The sequence below is a fragment of the Aptenodytes patagonicus genome, chromosome W (assembly GCF_965638725.1).
Source record: "Aptenodytes patagonicus chromosome W, bAptPat1.pri.cur, whole genome shotgun sequence".
In the NCBI taxonomy this organism is placed as follows: Eukaryota; Metazoa; Chordata; class Aves; order Sphenisciformes; family Spheniscidae; genus Aptenodytes; species Aptenodytes patagonicus.
In genome coordinates, this window is record NC_134981.1 from 30,341,908 (window position 1) to 30,362,180 (window position 20,273).

Here is a 20,273-nt window from a genome sequence, read left to right on the forward strand (position 1 = left end):
ACTTCACTTACGTGAAGGGACATTAAAATCAGGATTTCCAATAGTTGCAACAATTATTAAGCATAATCATTTAAATGTTTTAGGAGGAACCTGGCAGCCTTATCTTATGCAAAATTAAGTATAAAAGAATTTATTGTTACTGCCTCTTTGATAACACTAATACAGCCCAGTTCTGCAAACATATATGCACCTCCAGAAGCACGGCTTATAGTTGTTTACAGTTCAGTAAATTATGGTTTTTTTATACTCAGTTAGGCTAACACAGCTAACTAATGCAAAAATTAATTGTTGATAAACTATGTTAGAACTTAGTAAGTTTGCTTAACATGCATGAGGTTAAACAATCAGAATAAGAGAATGATCCACCAGCAAATATTGAACCGTCTCCTACCATATGCACTGGCTTGGCTCTGTGTCTATAAGAATCTAAACTGTTTAACCCAAACATTTTGATGAACATTAAATCCAGTTCACAGTTTCATAGCTTGGGTTTACAGCATTCAAAAACTGCATTCTGCCTGGCCAAAGCTAACCTTAAGTAAGGACTCTATACTAGCTGTATGTTGTTAGAAAGTAGATATCTATAATGATAAAGAAGGAAACTTTATCAGTGCAATGCAATGCAACAGATATTGGCCTCTAAACTTCAATCTCTACAGCACTGTCTTCCAAGACGTAAATGAGTGCCATTTTCATTCTAGTAAAAATCACTGACTTCTGTACACCCCAAACATGAACATTTCAGTACAGGGTTATAATTCCTTAAGATCCACATGCATCAAGCTGGTATCACAGGTAACAGTCTTGAGAGATAACAGTAAGCATACTGAAGTCTTCATCCTTCCATTTAGTCATCTTGGGGTTTGGAGAAACATGTCCTTTAAGGAAAAGAAGCACGTGTACACATCTATGACATGACCCAGCACAGAGGTTGTGACTTACACTGTCTTATGTTTCAAGACACAAGACCATATGAAATGGCTGCTCTCAGCAGAAAAGCATTCCTGAGAAGATTATAGGTGCAGAAAAAGGAGTCTTTTCTACATGAACTACACCTGGTAAGTTGGCTGAAAAGAACCTTTCGTGTTTTAATCAATATGTTCCTCTGGAAATTAACTAGCTCACAGCTGGGAATTCAGTCAATAATTCCATCATTTGCTCAATACCAAGCCAGTCCCCTAGCAGCTGCCTTGCAAATCTGCTCTGTATTTGGAGGCACAGGGGCATGTTTTTGTATTAAAAGAGGTTGATTTTTTTTAAATGTGGTTCATACCAGACTGTAAACTATAGAACCAGTTGGCATGTAAGCAAGCAATTTTTCATATATTCATGTCTACCATGGCACTATGAAATCCTTGATGTCACATTTCTTTATTTGAGGGACTTGATAGTTGCTTCCAAGAATCACATTAAGTCATGAAAACCTTAACATTCCCCCTCCTCCCAATATAAAATCAGGTATTATACAATGTAGACGAACCAACAATTCCACTTTGGTTGTAGCAATAGGAAATGTTAACACACTGATAATGCAAAGTTAAACACAAATTTTACATATGCAGTATTCTGGGTGTTAAAATTATGGGCTGACAGAAGACATCATCCATAGCATTTTCCTTTAAAACTCATAAAAGATTATCTGTAACCAATGAATAAAAATTTTCAATACTAAGTGCTGAGGATGCAGACTAAACCATGAGAGCTGCTGTTTCTCCATTTTAGTGTTTTGTTTTTTTTCATTATTTGCTAATATTAACATTATTATATCTCAACAATTACCTGCAGTTTGAATTCTAAAACATTTTCTCCTGGCTTAATCCTTCCCGATTCAAGTAGATCTATCAACTGAAGCTTTTTCCTATTTTTTCTTCTGTACCTCACTTGGTTTTGTTCACATTCCTGATTACTATAGCTCTGGGAAGATTTCTCACTGAGGTTTACTAGGTAATCTGTATTTGAGATAAGATTTGTAAGCACTGAGTTGGCATTAAATGAGTTCTCACTGTTCCAAAAGATCATTTGCTGCAGAGTATTAGGAAAGTTCTCTGTAGATATTGACAAAATTACTTGCTGCTGCTGGAAAGCTTCTTTCTTATTTACATATCTGTGTAGATCCTCATCTGTAAGAACCTGCTGGCAGTCACTGCCTGGCTGACAGACATTGTTATTGACACCAGTGTTTTGGGCTTCTGAAATATTTAATGTGTTGGTCACTGAGGTGGGATTTAAAGACTTGTTTCCTTGTTCTGTGATTGCTACACAATCAATGTCTTTTTGCTGTGAGCACTTTGTTTTAGCAGTGGAAACAGTAGGTTCTGAAGGCAATGTCACCACTTCTACAGCATTTGTCAGCTTTGACATGTTATCGAAGGGATATTCTCTTACCCTGTTTTCGGATGCCAAAGCATGATCAGAAGCCTCTTTGCTTCTAATTGTTTCTTTATTTGCTCCTGTCTCAGCCAAGCAGATGTGTGGATGTTGGCTGCATTCCTGAGCTGAAAATCTATTTTCTAGAGAGAGATGTGCTTCTACTCTGTTTCCATTAGGCATGCTAGCACCAAGCCCCATACTAAATGTAACTACATCAGGACACATGATTTCATCAGCAGTTAAACTTTGTCCTTTATAATTTCCATAGGAAATAACTAAGTTTGAGATTTGCTTCTCTGAATGTGTTGCACCGAACACTTGCTTTGTTTTTCTGTAATTTTGTATTTTCTGGACTAATTCCTTCTGGTTTTGGGCAACAGTCAACAGGCTCTTTTGCCTAGAAGCAAGGTTAATTAATTGTTCCCTCAATGCTCCTTTTTTAAAAGATTCTACTGAAGTCCTATGGAAAATTTAAAAAAGTAATAATAAAGACACCAGAGTTACCGTGAACACAAAATAAAAACAGTTTAATAGATGTAACCCACTAAGAACATGTTTCAAAGGATTTTGCCAACATCTAAAATGTATAAAGTTTATAGTTCAAATCCCAGGTTTATGCACAACAAACTGCAGAACCCCATCTAGAAATAGGATGCAAAGGAGCAAAACTACAGTAATAGCCTTGCCCGCCTATACCACCCTTAATTCACAGAATCAAAATTGGGTCTGTATTGTCACTGGCTGGTCTTTTATCACCACAAATCACAATAGTTCATTGAATTCAATGCCTTTGCAGCTCTAATTTAGAGCCATAAAAGGTTCCAAATGAGCTCAGGATGAGCTACTAAAGGATGATACTATCAGAAATTTTTTACAGTGTTCACACTGCAAAACATTTTGTGAAGCTGTAATAATACCACATGACGATTAAGACAAGAGGACAGGACAGTTTAGGATGTTGTATGTGTCATGGTTTAACCCCAGTCGGCAACTAAGCACCACACAGCCGCTCATTCACCCTCCCCCCCCGGTGGGATGGGGGAGAGAATCAGAAGAGCAAAAGTAAGAAAACTCATGGGTTGAGATAAAAACAGTTTAATACTTGGAATAAAATAATAATAATAATAATATAAAAATTAAATTGTAATGGAAAGTAAAACAACGAGAGAGAGAGAGAGGAACAAAACCCAGGAAGGAAAAAAAAACAAGTGATGCAACCGCTCACCACCCGCCGACCGACGCCCAGTCAGTCCCTGGTCTCTGCTGGTCCCTGGTCCCTGCTCCCCGGCCAACTCCCCCTAGCTTATATACTGAGCATGACATCTGTCCTGGTTTCAGCTGGGATAGAGTTAATTTCCTTCCTAGTAGCTGGTACAGTGCTGTGTTTTGGATTTAGGATGAGAATAATGTTGATAACACACCGATGTTTTAGTTGTTGCTAGGCAATGCTTATGCTAGTCAAGGACTTTTCAGCTTCCCATGCTCTACCGACTGAGAAGGCTGGAGGTGCACAAGAAGCTGGGAGGGGGCAGAGCCAGGACAGCTGACCCCAACTGGCCAAAGGGATATTCCATACCATGTGACTTCATGCTCAGTACATAAACTGGGGAAAGCTGGCTGGGGGGCTGCTGCTCGGGAAATGGCTGGGCATCGGTCGGCAGGTGGTGAGCAATTGCATTGTACATCACTTGCTCTGTATATTATTATTATAATTTTATTTCAATTATTAAACTGTTTTTATCTCAACCCACGAGTTTTTCTCACTTGTGCTCTTCCAATTCTCTCCCCCATCCCACCGGGGGGGGCGGGGGGGAGTGAGTGAGCAGCTGTGTGGTGCTCAGTTGCCGACTGAGGTTAAACCATGACAACATCATATGGTATAGAATATCCCTTTGGCCAGTTTGGGTCAGCTGTCCTGGCTATATTCCCTCCCAGCTTCTTGTGCACCTCCTCGCTGGCAGAGTATGGGAAGCTGAAAAGTCCTTGACTTAGTATAAACACTGCTTAGCAGCAACTAAAACATCAGTGTGTTATTACATTATTCTCATGCTAAATCCAAAACACAGCACTATACCAGCTACTAGGAAGAAAATTAACTCTATCCCAGCCGAAACCAGGACAGTATGTTAGTTTGGGAATGTCTCTCCCTTCACCAGACCCTGCTCCTTAGCTGAGCTAAAAGGGACGTGAGATGCTACTGTATATGTGCACCTGTGGTTTTTGATCTTATATATATCTGATGCTGGTGAGTTTTGGTCCAGTTTTTGTGCATTTTTCTGTATGCTGCCCACCTGTAAAGGCATTTAAAGATCACTAACAACACTGGCTAATGCTTTTTGACGCATGATTAATATAAATGAGCAGTTCTTAAGGACTGCAACTTTTTGAAAAGCAGTAATGGTGATAAGGGAAACTCAGCTATGTTTTGGATTGCTTGTGTTGGTACAACCCTTGTGCTGGGATTACAGTGGGGATGCAGGAAAAGGAACCAGACACTGAAAACCACTTGTGTTCCGGTTCTCTAAATTTTGTGGATGATAACCTATACTGCGCATGCTATTTTCTGGCCTAATATATGCAATTTATGCTAGGAAGTCACCAGGCTGTCTGTGATCATCTTAAAAATGCCTTGTTGGCTGAGACTAGATCTCTGAACTTCTTTAGAAGTAGTCCAGGTGAGCCAGGAAGAATTAACCAAAGGTTAAAAAAAAAAAAAAAAAAAAAGTACAAAGGGTCAAAGCCATATGCTATCATTACGTATAAAGAAACTGGTGAGTGCTGATGTATAGGATTCAGGGTAGTCCAGAAAATGTTGAAACGTTGGTTGAGAACAAACAGGTAAGTCCAGAGATTGTTGATCATGCGGATCTTGTCAGCGTGGCAGCTGTTTAGCCTGGCCGGATGTTGCTGAGGGCTTCACTGGGTGTCCACAACATACAGTATGATTTCAGGAAGCTTTATGTCCATTAACAGGACAGAAACAGAGCATTTGCAGACTTCAGCAGAAAGATTTCAGGAAAGGGATTTTGGAAACGCGTTAGCTGTTGCTCAGAGCTAGGACTGGAGCACCGGAGAGGTGCTGACGTACCTGCTAGGCCATTAGTCTTGGTGGTTACTGCGGTGTACTGGGGACAAAACGACTTCAGGTAGGAAGTGGGTAAGGAGCGTGGGCTGTCCTGATGTGTGCTGATGAAGTGAGTTTGGTTTCGCTAACAGATGATGCTAAGAGGACTTTAGCAGGAGCTTACGGTGTTTGCCTAGCTGTTACAGCTATGGAAAGGCGTCAGGAATCATACAGTGACTCCAGCATTTGAGGTCTCCCAGGAAATATCAATAAAGGAACTAAGAGACGCAGCAGATGAGTCACAAAAAGCTCATTTCTGGAACATAAACTGCAGGGTGCTGAATCCAGCAAGGGAAATAAGTTTTGTGTAACTCTGTCAACAAGTCAAGCCTCATCAGATCTCTTGCTGAAAAACTTAAAAAGGAAGAAGGATTCACCGGGATTTGCAACGTGACAAAGTGTGATGCGAAGGTCCCTCTGCTTCGAGTACGAGAGGGACAGTTGTGAAGAAAGAGGAGTTCTCAAATCACATAATGCCCAGACAGGTGCATCATTAAGCAGATGATGGGGTACATACCAGCCTGTTGGAGACCCAGACATCCTCATGCTCTGCTGTATTGTTTTAACTGCAATATGGCTTGCATGGTGTGTCAGGAAGCTAGCTGCGGGCCCAGGCAGGATTCCCTAGCGCTAATAAAAGACCTCTTCCTTTTGGACTGACGTGTGCAGAGCGCAGTTGGCCTGCATGCGTTTTTGTGGTGCAGCGTTGTTTGATGGGGGGGTGGTCTTTCTGCATGCTTGTTTTTCAGGCAAGGACAAGTTGGCACCCTAAATCTTGTGCAATAGGTACGAGGCTCTGCAAGTGGAACCGAACAATAACGAGGACGATAGTTCATCTAGCTTGGAGGTGTTGCCAAGGTTAAGTCGGCCTACGCCCTGCGTCAAAACCACTTCCATAAAGAAAAAAAGACAGGTCATTGTCATAGGAGAGCCTCTCCTGAGGGGAACAGAAGGCCCAATATGCAGACCGGACCCACTTCTTAGGGAAGTCTGCTGCCTCCCTGGGGCCCGGGTAAAAGATGTGACAAGAAAACTTCCGACCCTGGTACGGCCCTCGGATTATTATCATGTGTGTTTAGAATCCATGATATGATCAGCATATCAGCATATAGTCGATCACCGATATGAGTAAGCCTTGACAACTATGGACTCCTACAGACGCCAGTGAGGCTCCACACACGCTTTTCTAGCAGTGTTGCTTCAGGGAAGTTTTGTTGCTTTATTGCTGTACGGGTACAGAAGAACCTGCAACTGAAGAGAAAGTATGAGGCAAAGATAGCATGACTAGAATGACAAAGGCAAAGTAACTTACAGCCACTAACAAATATAATGCTTTTTTTTGCTCATTTTTCTTAGGTGAGAGAGACATTTTAATATCTTCAAAGGAACAGATAGAAATGGAAAAGTAGTAGTAGTATCTCTCCCTGGGCCAACTAACTGAACAACAGAAAGATGGAAAATGTGATGATGCCTCCTGATCTTCTGTACATTCATGTATCATGTGACAAAAGCTTATATGCTAATTAGTTTAAAATAAAATGTTCACCGTATAAATAATAAAAAGGAAATTGAATGTAATTTGGCATGTAGCTCATTACTGTTGATGGATAGCTGTTGCATTAGCTGCAGGATATCTGCAATACCCTCACAATGATGAGGACGATGGTTCATCTAGCTTGGAGGTGTCGCCAAGGTTAAGTCAGCCTACACCCTGCGTCAAAACCACTTCCATAAAGAAAAAAAGACAGGTCACTGTCATAGGAGAGCCTCTCCTGAGGGGAACAGAAGGCCCAATATGCAGACCAGACCCACTTCTTAGGGAAGTCTGCTGCCTCCCTGGGGCCCGGGTAAAAGATGTGACAAGAAAACTTCCGACCCTGGTACGGCCCTCGGATTATTATCCATTATTGATTTTTCATGTAGGCAGCGACGAAGTTGCAACAAGAAGTCTGAGGGCAATCAAGAGAGACTTCAGGGCCTTGGGACGACTGGTTAAGGGATCAGGAGCAAAAGTAGTGTTCTCCTCTATCCTTCCAGTTGCAGGGAATGATGAGGGAAGAAACAGGAAGAGCCAGCAGATCAATACCTGGCTCCGAGCCTGGTGTCACCGGCAGAATTTTGGGTTTGTTGATCATGGGTCGGTCTACACGACACCAGGCCTGCTGGCGACAGACGGGGTACACCTGTCTCAAAGGGGGAAAAGGATCTTTGCGCAGGAGTTAGCAGGGCTCACTGAAAGAGCTTTAAACTAGATTTGAAGGGGGAAGGGGATAAAACCAGGCTTGCTAGAGATAAGCCTGGGGGCGGCATGCCAATGTTTGAGGGACAGTGTGCTAGTGAGGTCCTTCAGTCTGCCATTTCAGTGGAGGTACGGGATGGAGATCCACACGGCAGCAAAGACACAAGGGTTATTGATGTGTTAGAAACCACGGAAGCGCCTGAGAACGGTCACGTAGGAATTAGGGCTTCTCCCCAAAAAAAGGTGGCAGGATCAGTAGCCCAACTGAAGTGCATCTACACCAGTGCATGCAGCATGGGCAACAAACAGGAGGAGTTGGAAGCCATCGTGCAGCTGGAAAACTACGATATAGTTGCCATCACGGAAACATGGTGGGATGACTCACACAACTGGAGCGCTGCAATGGATGGTTATAAACTCTTCAGAAGGGATAGGCAAGGAAGGAGAGGCGGTGGGGTAGCCCTGTATGTTAGGGAGTGTTTTGACTGTCTAGAGCTTGATGATGGGTCGAGTGTTTATGGGTAAGAATCAGGGGGAAGGCCAACAAGGCAGATATCATGGTGGGAGTCTGTTATAGACCACCTAACCAGGATGAAGAGGCAGACGAAATATTCTATAAGCAGCTGGGAGAAGCCTCACGATCGCTAGCCCTTGTTCTCGTGGGGGACTTCAACTTACCAGATGTCTGCTGGAAATACAATACAGCGGAGAGGAAACAGTCTAGGAAGTTCCTGGAGTGTGTGGAAGATAACTTCCTGACACAGCTGGTGAGTGAGCCAACTAGGGAAGGCGCCCCACTGGACCTGTTGTTTGCAAACAGAGAAGGACTTGTGGGTGATGTGACGGTTGGAGGCTGTCTTGGGCATAGCGATCATGAAATGATAGAGTTTTCGATTCTCGGAGAAGTAAGGAGGGTGGTTAGCAGAACTGCTACCTTGGACTTCCAGAGGGCAGACTTTGGCCTGTTTAGGGGCCTGGTTGACAGAGTCCCTTGGGAGGCAGTCCTGAAGGGCAAAGGAGTCCAGGAAGGCTGGACATTCTTCAAGAAGGAAATCTTAAAGGCGCAGGAGCAGGCCATCCCCTTGTGCCGAAAAACGAGCCAGCGGGGAAGACGACCGGCCTGGCTGAACAGAGAGCTTTGGCTGGAACTCAGGAAAAAAGAGTTTATGACCTTTGGAAGAAGGGGCAGGCAACTCAGGAGGACTACAAGGATGTTGTGAGGCTATGCAGGGAGAAAATTAGAAGGGCCAAAGCCCAACTAGAACTTAATTTGGCTACTGTGGTAAAAGACAATAAAAAAAGTTTCTATAAATACATTAGCAACAAAAGGAGGGCTAAGGACAATCTCCATCCTTTACTGGATGCGGGGGGAAACATAGTGACAAAGGATGAGGAAAAGGCTGAGGTACTTAATGCCGCCTTTGCCTCAGTCTTTAATAGTAAGACCAGTTGTTCTGGGGGTACCCAGCCCCCTGAGCTGGAAGACAGGGACGGGGAGCAGAATGAAGCCCCCATAATCCAAGGGGAAATGGTTAGCGACCTGCTACACCACTTAGACACACACAAGTCTATGGGGCCGGATGGGATCCACCCAAGGGTACTGAGGGAGCTGGCGGAAGTGCTCACCAAGCCACTTTCAATCATTTATCAGCAGTCCTGGCTAACCGGGGAGGTCCCAGTTGACTGGAGGTTAGCAAATGTGACGCGCATCTACAAGAAGGGCTGGAAGGAGGATCCGGGGAACTACAGGCCTGTCGGTCTGACCTCGGTGCCGGGGAAGGTTATGGAGCAGATCATCTTGAGTGCCATCACACGGCACGTACAGGACACCCAGGTGATCAGGCCCAGTCAGCATGGGTTTATGAAAGGCAGGTCCTGCTTGACTAACCTGATCTCCTTCTATGACAAGGTGACCCGCTTAGTGGACGAGGGAAAGGCTGTGGATGTTGTTTTACCTGGACTTTAGTAAAGCCTTTGACACCGTTTCCCACAGCATTCTCCTGGAGAAACTGGCTGCTCGTGACTTGGATGGGCATATGCTTCGCTGGGTGAAAAACTGGCTGGATGGCCGGGCCGAAAGAGTTGTGGTGAATGGAGTTAAATCCAGTTGGCGGCCGGTCACAAGTGGTGTTCCCCAGGGCTCAGTATTGGGGCCAGTTCTGTTTAATATCTTTATCAATGATCTGGACGAGGGGATCGAGCGCACCCTCAGTAAGTTTACAGACAACACCAAGTTGGGTGGGAGTGTTGATCTGCTTGAGGGTAGGAAAGCTCTGCAGAGGGATCTGGACAGGCTGGATCGATGGGCCGAAGCCAACTGTATGAGGTTCAACAAGGCCAAGTGCTGGGTCCTGCACTTCGGCCACAACAACCCCATGCAACGCTACAGGCTTGGGGAAGAGTAGCTGGAAAGCTGCCTGGCGGAAAAGGACCTGGGGGTGTTGGTCGACAGCTGGCTGAATATGAGCCGGCAGTGTGCCCAGGTGGCCAAGAAGGCCAATGGCATCCTGGCCTGTATCAGAAATAGTGTGGCCAGCAGGAGTAGGGAAGTGATTGTGCCCCTGTACTCGGCACTGGTGAGGCCGTCCCTCGAATACTGTGTTCAGTTTTGGGCCCCTCACTACAAGAAAGACATTGAGGTGCTGGAGTGTGTCCAGAGAAGAGCAACGAAGCTGGTGAAGGGTCTAGAACACAAGTCTTATGAGGAGCGGCTGAGGGAACTGGGGTTGTTTAGCCTGGAGAAAAGGAGGCTGAGGGGAGACCTCATCGCTCTCTACAACTACCTGAAAGGAGGTTGTAGCGAGGTGGGCGTCGGTCTCTTCTCCCAAGTAACAAGTGATAGGACGAGAGGAAATGGCCTCAAGTTGCGCCAGGGGAGGTTTAGACTGGATATTAGGAAAAATTTCTTCACTGAAACGGTTATCAAGCATTGGAACAGGCTGCCCAGGGAAGTGGTGGAGTCCCCGTCCCTGGAAGTATTTAAAAGACGTGTAGATGTGACGCTTAGGGGCATGGTTTAGTGGTGGACTTGGCAGTGTTAGGTTTACGGTTGGACTTGATGATCTTAAAGGTCCTTTCAACCTAAATGATCCTATGATTCTATGATTCTATAAGTTTTGCCAATATACTTCTATGTCCTTGTTCATTCTTGTGCCTCTTCACAAGTATTAACTATGATTTAATTTAATAGGTGCTAGATTATTAATGCATTTGTCAGTAGTGGTAACACATCATCATTTTCATTTCTCTCATACTCCTAAACAGGAAAAGTCTGATACTCCTTATTTTCCTCATTTATGAAATTGCATAGGTCTCAGCCTTATCATGCATAAGGCTTTATCATGCATACAGGCTTTTGCCTATTGTATCATTTATCTGTTTTTCAAACATTTTTCAAGAAAATATACCAATTTCAGTTAACAGCTCATATGCCATAATTTTGACTTGGAAGCCATAAATCTACATAATTCCATATTCCACATTTATTTTTAAAGGGATAAATTGACTATTTTAAATATAAATTGAAAGCTCCGGGCTATTTTCAGGGAAAGAAATAAAAAAAATACCTTTCCTTTCTCTCAGGGAGCAAAACTGTTTCATGGGCATGAGCTGCTCCAAAGTAAACAGCCCTGCCTAGATGGCAAGGGCAGCTGGGGAGAGAGGCTTTGGTCAAAGGCCTTCCTGCAGCAAGCTCTGCCACTTGAACAGTCATGGCACAGACACAATACTCAAACTGCTACACAGCACCACCATCGTGATCTCCTAGGAACTCAATGTCACTTAGTAGGCTCTTGAGACTAATCTCAACTGAGATTTGATAGCCTAAGACAAATTACACCTCCAGGCACCAGCATTTCTGAAACTGCCCATCATCCACAGTGTCTGCCTTAAGATTTTTCTTTTTTCCCCTCATAAATTATTTTAGGCTCCTGAAAGTGCAGCCGCACTAGAATGAAAATGCTGCATCCATTACTTGACATACATAGCTGTTCTTGATCATGGAGAGGCTCCAGAAGAATCTCATGTACTTGTCACTGAAGAATGGTGGTAACAGTGTGCATTCTTATCTAATGATCCCTTTTTATATAATTAGGTTGACTTGAAACACATGCCTCCAAGCGGCATGCTTCTGTTGTTTGTTATCATATTCATTCCTATGTAAAATGGAAGTGCTTCAGGAAGTACACTTATCTGGGAACTGTTATTAAAATCTTTTTCTCAAGCTGTATTTTCCAGAGGAGATATTCAAATATATTACTTGCAATCCTATTTTAAAAACAATTATATTAGATATTTACAAAAAAAAAAAAGTGAAACAGCAGAATTTACATCTACCTGCATCTTTGGAAGTTCTCAATTCAAGTAGCAACAGTTCTTTTTGCTTCTCTTCTGTATCTTGTATGGCAGAGACAGACTCCTGTTGACAAATACAGAAATGATAGTAAGAAGTAGAGCCAAGTGCAGTGTATAATACACAGGCCGTGATGCACGACCTGCAGGATAAGTATTGGTGGACTCAAGCCGTTCCAGGCAGGGAATTGCTGTATAAAGGCAATGGGGACGCTGGTATGATAGACGTACATAGTGCCAAGGGGCTGTCACAGCCTGGTTTTGCCCAGGCATTCAAACCAGTCCATGCTCAGAATCCCACCTCTGAGCGCACTGCAAGGATTAGACAGTGAATTTTACCATGACAGCTTCACCTAGACAATGTAGACATAGCCTACAGATATCAATAAGAGCTCTCCTAACATACAACTTGTGCAAAAATCTTCCCGGCTGTTTTAAATTAAGATTAAACAATTTCTAAATACCTTCATTATCATGAAGAAAAATCATTACACTTTCAAAGAGCCATTTTGGAAATGTGATGAAAAGCCTCAGGATTCCTGACCTTTTTCTATTCATATAAGCAATAAGAAATATATATGTGTTGACTACTATTTGTACAATAAGTGTAAGGGAATCATGAACAGAGAGAAGTGATAATATACAAACTTATCATATACTCTAAGCCACAGTTTACTGAGCATGATGCTGTTTTTTAGATACATTTTAAAGGGTTAGTTATTTAAATGATATTTTTATGTTATTCAGTCAGTAAATGATACTATACAGTACTACACTATGAAGCAGTATAACAAAACTCTTCTATTATCTATACTTACCATACTGTATTTCTTATGTTGTGGCTCCAAAGCTGCATCATCATTTTTACAGCACTCGTAACAATGACGTTTTGATCTTCTTGATCTAGAAGGATATTTCCTCTCTCTGCAATTAAGAAAAAATAAATAGAATTTAAAATGAAATTGCAGGAGCATAATAGGTTAGATATTAGCTAATACAGGTTACATAGATGCAATGGCAGATCACACTATGAAAAAATATCTTGTAAATGCAAATGAGATCAAATTTAGGTAGCATAAGGAAATAGTCTTTAAAGCTACTACTTTCGAAAATACAAGAAAATTATATGGATGATAACAAAAATCTGAAGAGCCAAATATGTCCTTATTCCTCAGATTCTCTCAGGAAAAAAACACCTCATGTTAATAGTTAATAGAGTTTAAAATTGCCAGGCAATATGCAGCTCTGCAAATCAGCAGCATTCTAATATTCAGTTTTTCCTTAAGACTACAAGGTAATCCTATGATTTACGTTACGAAACCAACATACCTGTAACCTCAACAGTTTCAACAGGAAGTACAGAGTCCATAGCACCATAAGACTTCAGCAGTTCCTTCATTTCATCATCACAAGCTTCATCCAAAGCACTTTTCCCTGAACTGTCCCTCTCACAGGGATTTGCTCCGTGCTGTAGTAGAATCCTGACTGCCTATTATATATTATTATTTGTACTGTGATTATTCTTGTTGTGGACTTATAATACAACCATATGTGTTGTATCTATCATAAGTCACAAATAATAAAGGTCCAAATAAGATACCCTTAAACTTGTTACACTTGCAGTCCCAGTTAAACGAACAAGTTTAATTGGCTCTTATCAACACAGACTTGTATCTTACACTTCTCATTTTTCCATTAAAATACACAAATAATTCACAACTTGTCGTTAAACCTACCATCTTTATGGTATTGTTATAACAATAGCCTAGCTACACACAAGACTCATTACCTTATTTTGGGGTCTGGATGGACTGGGCACAGACATACAAAATGCTCAACAGTCCAGCTTATCATCACATTCTGAATTTGATTTTTTTTCTCAGCAGAGTATGGATTATTTAGGGCTGATTTAAACTGGCCATCATCTAAGAGTACAGAAAGCAAGCATACTAGTGAGCTTAATTTTACTCTCAAGCCTACCTACAGGCAATAGCTTTGCAGCGTGGACTAGGCATATAAGGGATCACCCAGTTACTATTTATAGCAATGTTTTAACATATTGTCTCTGATTTCTCTACATAACATTGTTGTGCTAACTTATGCGGTCTATTGCTTTGTACCTTTGAATGCCTTCAGACTGAGATTCAGGATGAGGTGACTCTTCCAAAGGTACCTTGCCACCTTGCTAGCAGTCATGCCTTTCTGATCCCAGCTCCTTGCTCCCTTTCTGACTGATTTCTCCTGCATAAATGCTGGACTTCTAATTCAGTGAGCTTTCTGAGTGCCTATAGAAATCCCCCAGCTTTTAATATAGGAAAAATGTATCATCAGATGTAGTGTTTATTTATAGCAGCGATTTTCTCTCATTCTTTTGCTAATATAATTTTGTCATGTTCTCACTGAAATGAAGGACAACCCAAACTACATACAGCTGAAAGACACCATCAGTAAGACTCCCCCATGTAGGGTTACCTTTTTATGGGAACTGTTCCCAGAAATATTTTTTGACAGTTGGCTCTTTAAAAACAACCACTCACAATCCTGTGAGCGGCCACTGGCAGGTGACTGTTGTTTGATCCATGCAATCTTAAGTGCTCTTAGAAATTTATTCCTTCTTTTGACTGTTGAAAAGACTTCACCATCTCTCCCACACTCATAAAATAAAATTTAAGTTGAGATGGATTTCCTTAACAGTAAATTGAAATATTTTTAAATAGGAATGAAGAAAACATTTATGGTTCAGAAAAATTTACAAAAGGGAAAAAATTATGACTGAATGTATTTTTTAAATATTAGATCTGATATTTTATTTGGTTATTGTGATACTTCTTTCACTTCAGTGGAGCTACTTCTGATTTTACATAATGTAGAATCATAGGTTTGGGTTGGAAAGGACCTTTAAAGATCATCTAGTCCAACCCCCCTGCCATGGGCAGGAACACCTTTCACTAGGTCAGGTTGCTCAAAGCCCCATCCAACCTGACTTTGAACACTTCCAATGATGGGGCATCCACAACTTTTCTGGGAAACCCATTCTAGTGTCTCACCACCCTCATTGTAAAGAATGTCTTTTTTGTAAAGGAAAAACCCTAAGCCTGCTGTTTAAAAATCAACCATTTTTTTCATTAACCAGCAAAGATTTTCTTCTTTTTCTGGCCTACAAAAGATCCCTGCTCTCTTTGGCAGTATTTTGTCTTCTGATCCATCTATTCAACTCCCATATGTTTCAACAGGAGGTGTATTCGTGAGAGCTTAATGAAATTATTCTGAGTGATCATTTATTTGCCAAAAAATGGATGTGTGGGCGTTACCAGAATTATTCATTGATTTTCGCTCAAATCGGGCAAAGATGTTTGTCTGAAAGGGTTAAATTTTGGAAAAATCTATTCCTTGTCTCTAAACATTCTGATTTTCTTTTTTAAATGATGTTTTGAGAGTTTAATTATGCTTGCTTTTAGTTTCTTTTAAAGGGAATATTATCTAACTCAAAACGTCTTTTTAAAACTCAAATTGAAAATGCTCAATGTTTCAGTATTATTTTAAAAAAGGCCAAAATGTGGGAGAGAACCATGGGGAGCTTCTGAATTGTTCTGATTTGTCCACTGGACTGAAAAAGTCAATTCTCACTATTGAAAAATAATTCTTTCTCTAATTTTGATCACTTCAAAGAATGTTGGTTTATTTCCTAAATGCAAATCTACACTAAAAATGTATTAGTAACTTTGACTTTCCTTATATAAACCAGGATTTTGCTTTGCTGACCCACTCCTGGAAATCAGGCTCAGGAAACCTAATATAAAAGAAAAATGTACCTCCAAATAATTGCCAGAAACAGCATCATGTATTGGCAAAATACCATCCAGACTTCTGCTGTTAACATTAGCACTGGCTTTCAGTAATTCTAAGATCGCTTCAGTAAAACCCCCATTGGAAGCTTCATGAATTGCTGTCCAACCTAATAAAAGCAATATGACACATACAGCATGCATCTGATTTGAAAACATCCACACAGATCACTAATTAGCAATTATACATTTTGCTGTGTTTGCTGTGCTATAAACAATGGACTACTCTCTTTAAGATAAATCTTAAAAAATCATCCTGAAATGCTAAGATAAATTATTCCCTGTGTAATTCAGTTTACTTTAGAGAAAAATGTATCCAATATTAACCAGGAAAAAAAATTACTTATAGAATAGACTAGACTAGACTAGAAGGGAATAGAATAGAAGGGAATGGAAGGGAATGGAATAGAAGGGAATAGAATAGAACAGAATAGAATATTTCAGTTGGAAGGGACCTATAACAATCATCTAGTCCAACTGCCTGACCAATTCAGGGCTGACCAAAAGTTAAAGCATGTTATTAAGGGCATTGTCCAAATGCCTCTTAAACACTGACAGGCTTGGGGCATCGACCACCTCTCTAGGAAGCCTGTTCCAGTGTTTGACCACCCTCTCAGTAAAGAAATGCTTCCTAATGTCCAGTCTAAACCTCCCCTGGCACAGCTTTGAACCATTTCCACGCGTCCTGTCACTGGATACCAGGGAGAAGAGCTCAACTGCTTCGTCTCCACTTCCCCTCCTCAGGAAGCTGTAGAGAGCAATGAGGTCACCCCTCAGCCTCCTTTTCTCCAAACTAGACAAGCCCAGAGTCCTCGGTCGCTCCTCATAGGACTTGCCTTCCAGCCCTTTCACCAGCTTTGTTGCCTTCCCCTGGACGCATTCAAGGACCTTCACATCCTTCTTAAATTGTGGGGCCCAGAACTGCACACAATACTCGAGGTGAGGCCGCACCAACGCTGAATACAGCGGGATAATCACCTCTCTTGACCGGCTGGTTATACCGTGCTTGATGCACCCCAGGACGTGGTTTGCCCTCTCGGCTGCCAGGGCACACTGCTGACTCATATTGAGCCTGCTGTTGACCAGCACCCCCAGATCCCTTTCTGCAGGGCTGCTCTCCAGCCACTCCTCTCCCAATTTATACTTGTGCCCGGCATTACTCCGTCCTAGGTGCAGGATCTGGCATTTGGACTTGTTAAATTTCATCCCATTAATCATTGCCCAATTTTCTAATACACTACTAAAAATAATAAAAGAAACAAAACAATAGAGTAGAAAGAATCTAAGAACTCAGAAGCATAATATTAATAGTCTGATTTCTAAACCCAGTGGCATTTTATAACACCAAGTCTGCAGGGGATCCAGAATAGAATACCATCCATTCTGAGACTACAAAAATAGAAATGCATTATACATTTAGGTAGAAAAAAGGAAAAAATAATCTTGTCATCTGATTTTTGTCCTCATTTCCTAAGGAAATAAGATTTGTGAATGTGCTTCACGTGTATATATTCATGTGCATAAGCATCAGTTCTCCTGCCAAACTTTCAAGTCCACTTTCCGTACATATCTCTGAAAATGTGCTCTTCAGCAGAGGAGCAAGACCCGATTAATGTCCCTGCTGAAGGAAAGGCTGCATTCGCTCCACACTGAGACACAAATCCAGGGATTCACTGATTGTGCTTGTACTTGTCGAATGACTTCCTTCCCTCCCCTCCCTCCCCCATTTGAAAAGTTTGGGATCGAATTCTAAATTTATATATGTAGATACACCTTTTCTTACCAATAATCCCACACATCAGGAGAGAAAAAATGAATTTCAAGCAGTCATAAAAACATCAAAAATCCTATGACTCTCCACGGTTTATCACATACCCCATCGCTATAAGGGTTTCATATAAACACTGTATGTGAGGAATGTGTGCATGCATGTATGCATTTATGAGCACTCATATGTAGTTATAAAAGCATTCTTGCTAATCACTGTAATGTATTTCCAAGAATTCCTATGTGTTCTTTGAAATTGTGTGTTATAACAACATTTGAATGAAATATTTTAAAAGAAACAACCTGTGTTTATTTAACAAATATGTAACAATAATGAAGAGAAGATATTTTCTACAGCATTCTGGCTTAATAGTTTCAACAATCACATTATATCACAATTATATCATAAATCAAGAATCCATAATTATATTAAAATTACACAAAATATATAAAACCATATATACTATAAATTATATAAAATTGTATCATAAAACAAGTCCATAAGAGAGTAATATTCAAACCTGCATAGTCCTGTTCATTGACACTAATTCCAGATGATATTAGAGTTTTCACCAAAGACAAATCTCCTCTCCTAGCAGCAATATGCAGATGAGTTTCTCCTTTTGCATTTCTCTTCTTTTTCATCTTTTTCCCAGCTCTTGTATTACAGGTACCATGCAAAATTACAGCTTCTTTTCTGGTAGATAGGGAGGATTCTAAACACATATTGGATGTTCATTAGGAACAACAAAAAATGTTTCATTATAAACAAGGAATTAAGCTTCAGAACTCATTTGAATTAACGTAAATGTGTGCAATACTGTTGCCTTAATTGTTCAATAACATTAATTGACTACATCAAAAGGTTAGAAGGTACTGCATAACAGATAACAAATAGACCCTGCTCAGATTACAAATAGACTCTATGCAAAAGAATTTACAGTTCAAATCTAGATGACTTAACAAGGGTACAATGGATTAGGGATCAATGGAAAAGGTAACAAGGTTGAACCGTCTTATATTGTATAGAGATAGCAAGCATGTCACATTTCTCCATGGACTGCTTTTAAGTTACCAGGCATGCCTGCTAAATATATAAAGTATATACATAAAGGTATTTAAGAAACTATTAAAAAGTGAAGACTTGACCATCACCTCTTTTCCATTCCTGATTCTGTATCAGGAGAGACGTTTCTACATAAGGTATTTTTACACCTGTGGTGTGAAAAAGTCCTATAGACTGATTACAAATCTTTGACTAATGTCGAGTGACATAGCTGAACTGCCTTTTAATTAAACCTGTGCAGGATCGGACTCATGACTGTAAATAAACTTGATTTAATCCTTCTCTTATTGGTTCACAAACTAAACAACATCCGCTTTAAATTTTATCATGTGATTATCAGACAGGACCTAATTCTGAGGCTTCAGGTAACAGACATATCAAATTGTAAGATACACAAAGAAAAAACAGATTTAAAAAGCACTGATTCTGCATATAGAGTAAGGACAACCCCTTCACCCAAACTGTTACCAAAAAGACAGTGTGTATAAATCTTCAAAAGCTCTACCACACGTTAGCTTTTTTTCACTCCTGTTCCTGCTAATACTGTGCTATCAGATTTTTTTTTAAATTCACTAGGTTCTTTCTCTAATTTCTTGAAAATCTGTAATTTATCCAAAAAAGATAAGTGTAAGGTTTTAAATAAGCATTTTGCAACTCTTATCCATGTTTTTTTTAATTATTCATATGAACAATTAGCTACTGCATCCCAAGCATTTCCTCTTCTCATCAGACAAGCTATCTTCTCAAATATTTCCAGTTATCAGTATCCATTGCTATCAAACATCTTCCATGATTTGGCAGCTGCCTTTTTTTGGGCTCCTTCTGCCTTCTGGAAAATCTGCTTTTCCAAGGTTTCCTTTAAGGTAAACTACTGAGCCTGTCATCCAAGACTGTTTGGAAGAATATGAAAGACATACTGCAACTATATTAAAGACAGACATATAGTGAGGATATATCCATACTAATTTTAAACTAGCTTGTTCAGGTACTGCTGCAGCCAGACCATGGCAGCATGGAGCTCACCGTAGGCTATTCTAACCTGTCAGAAAGCATTCAGGCAGCCCTCACTGCATTGGGGGTGCTTGGCCCACACCATAGAAGAGCTAAAGACTTCCTTTTTTAAATGAAAACTGAGATTCTAGAGCACACAGAGGGGTCACATTATTGAAATACTCTTCCAATCTGAGACCTACTTTTTCTGTAAGATAATGTATTGTGTTTTGTCTAAAAGCTTCTGGGTCTGAACTCCCAAAGCAATCATCCACTTTATGGTTCTTGCTTTTTTTCCCCCTTTGATTCATGGGAGAATGTCCTAGGGACTCTTTAGAGATGTAGGAGGGGAAAAAAAAGGCACACAACAGCCCATTAAGCTAATGACCCTTAGCAATATCGGCTGCAAATGAACAGAAATAATTGCAAAGTTTTCCAGTTAAGTTGTCATGCGCAAGATTTTTCTTCATGCTTGTTAGGAAACATTTGCAAAAGCATAATGGGACATTGGTATGTGAATCA

General features: G+C 40.8%; 1 protein-coding gene across 1 annotated transcript in view; it reads right to left on the reverse strand.

Moving 5' to 3' along the window:
* Positions 1-20,273, reverse strand: part of LOC143172224 (ankyrin repeat domain-containing protein 31-like) — a 51,534-nt gene that overhangs the window by 22,268 nt on the left and 8,993 nt on the right. Inside the window, 7 exon segments of the mRNA XM_076361458.1 lie at positions 1,780-2,830; positions 6,012-6,096; positions 12,069-12,147; positions 12,902-13,005; positions 13,413-13,572; positions 15,896-16,038; positions 18,217-18,411. Of these exon segments, the coding sequence (XP_076217573.1) occupies positions 1,780-2,830; positions 6,012-6,096; positions 12,069-12,147; positions 12,902-13,005; positions 13,413-13,572; positions 15,896-16,038; positions 18,217-18,411 (1,817 nt within the window).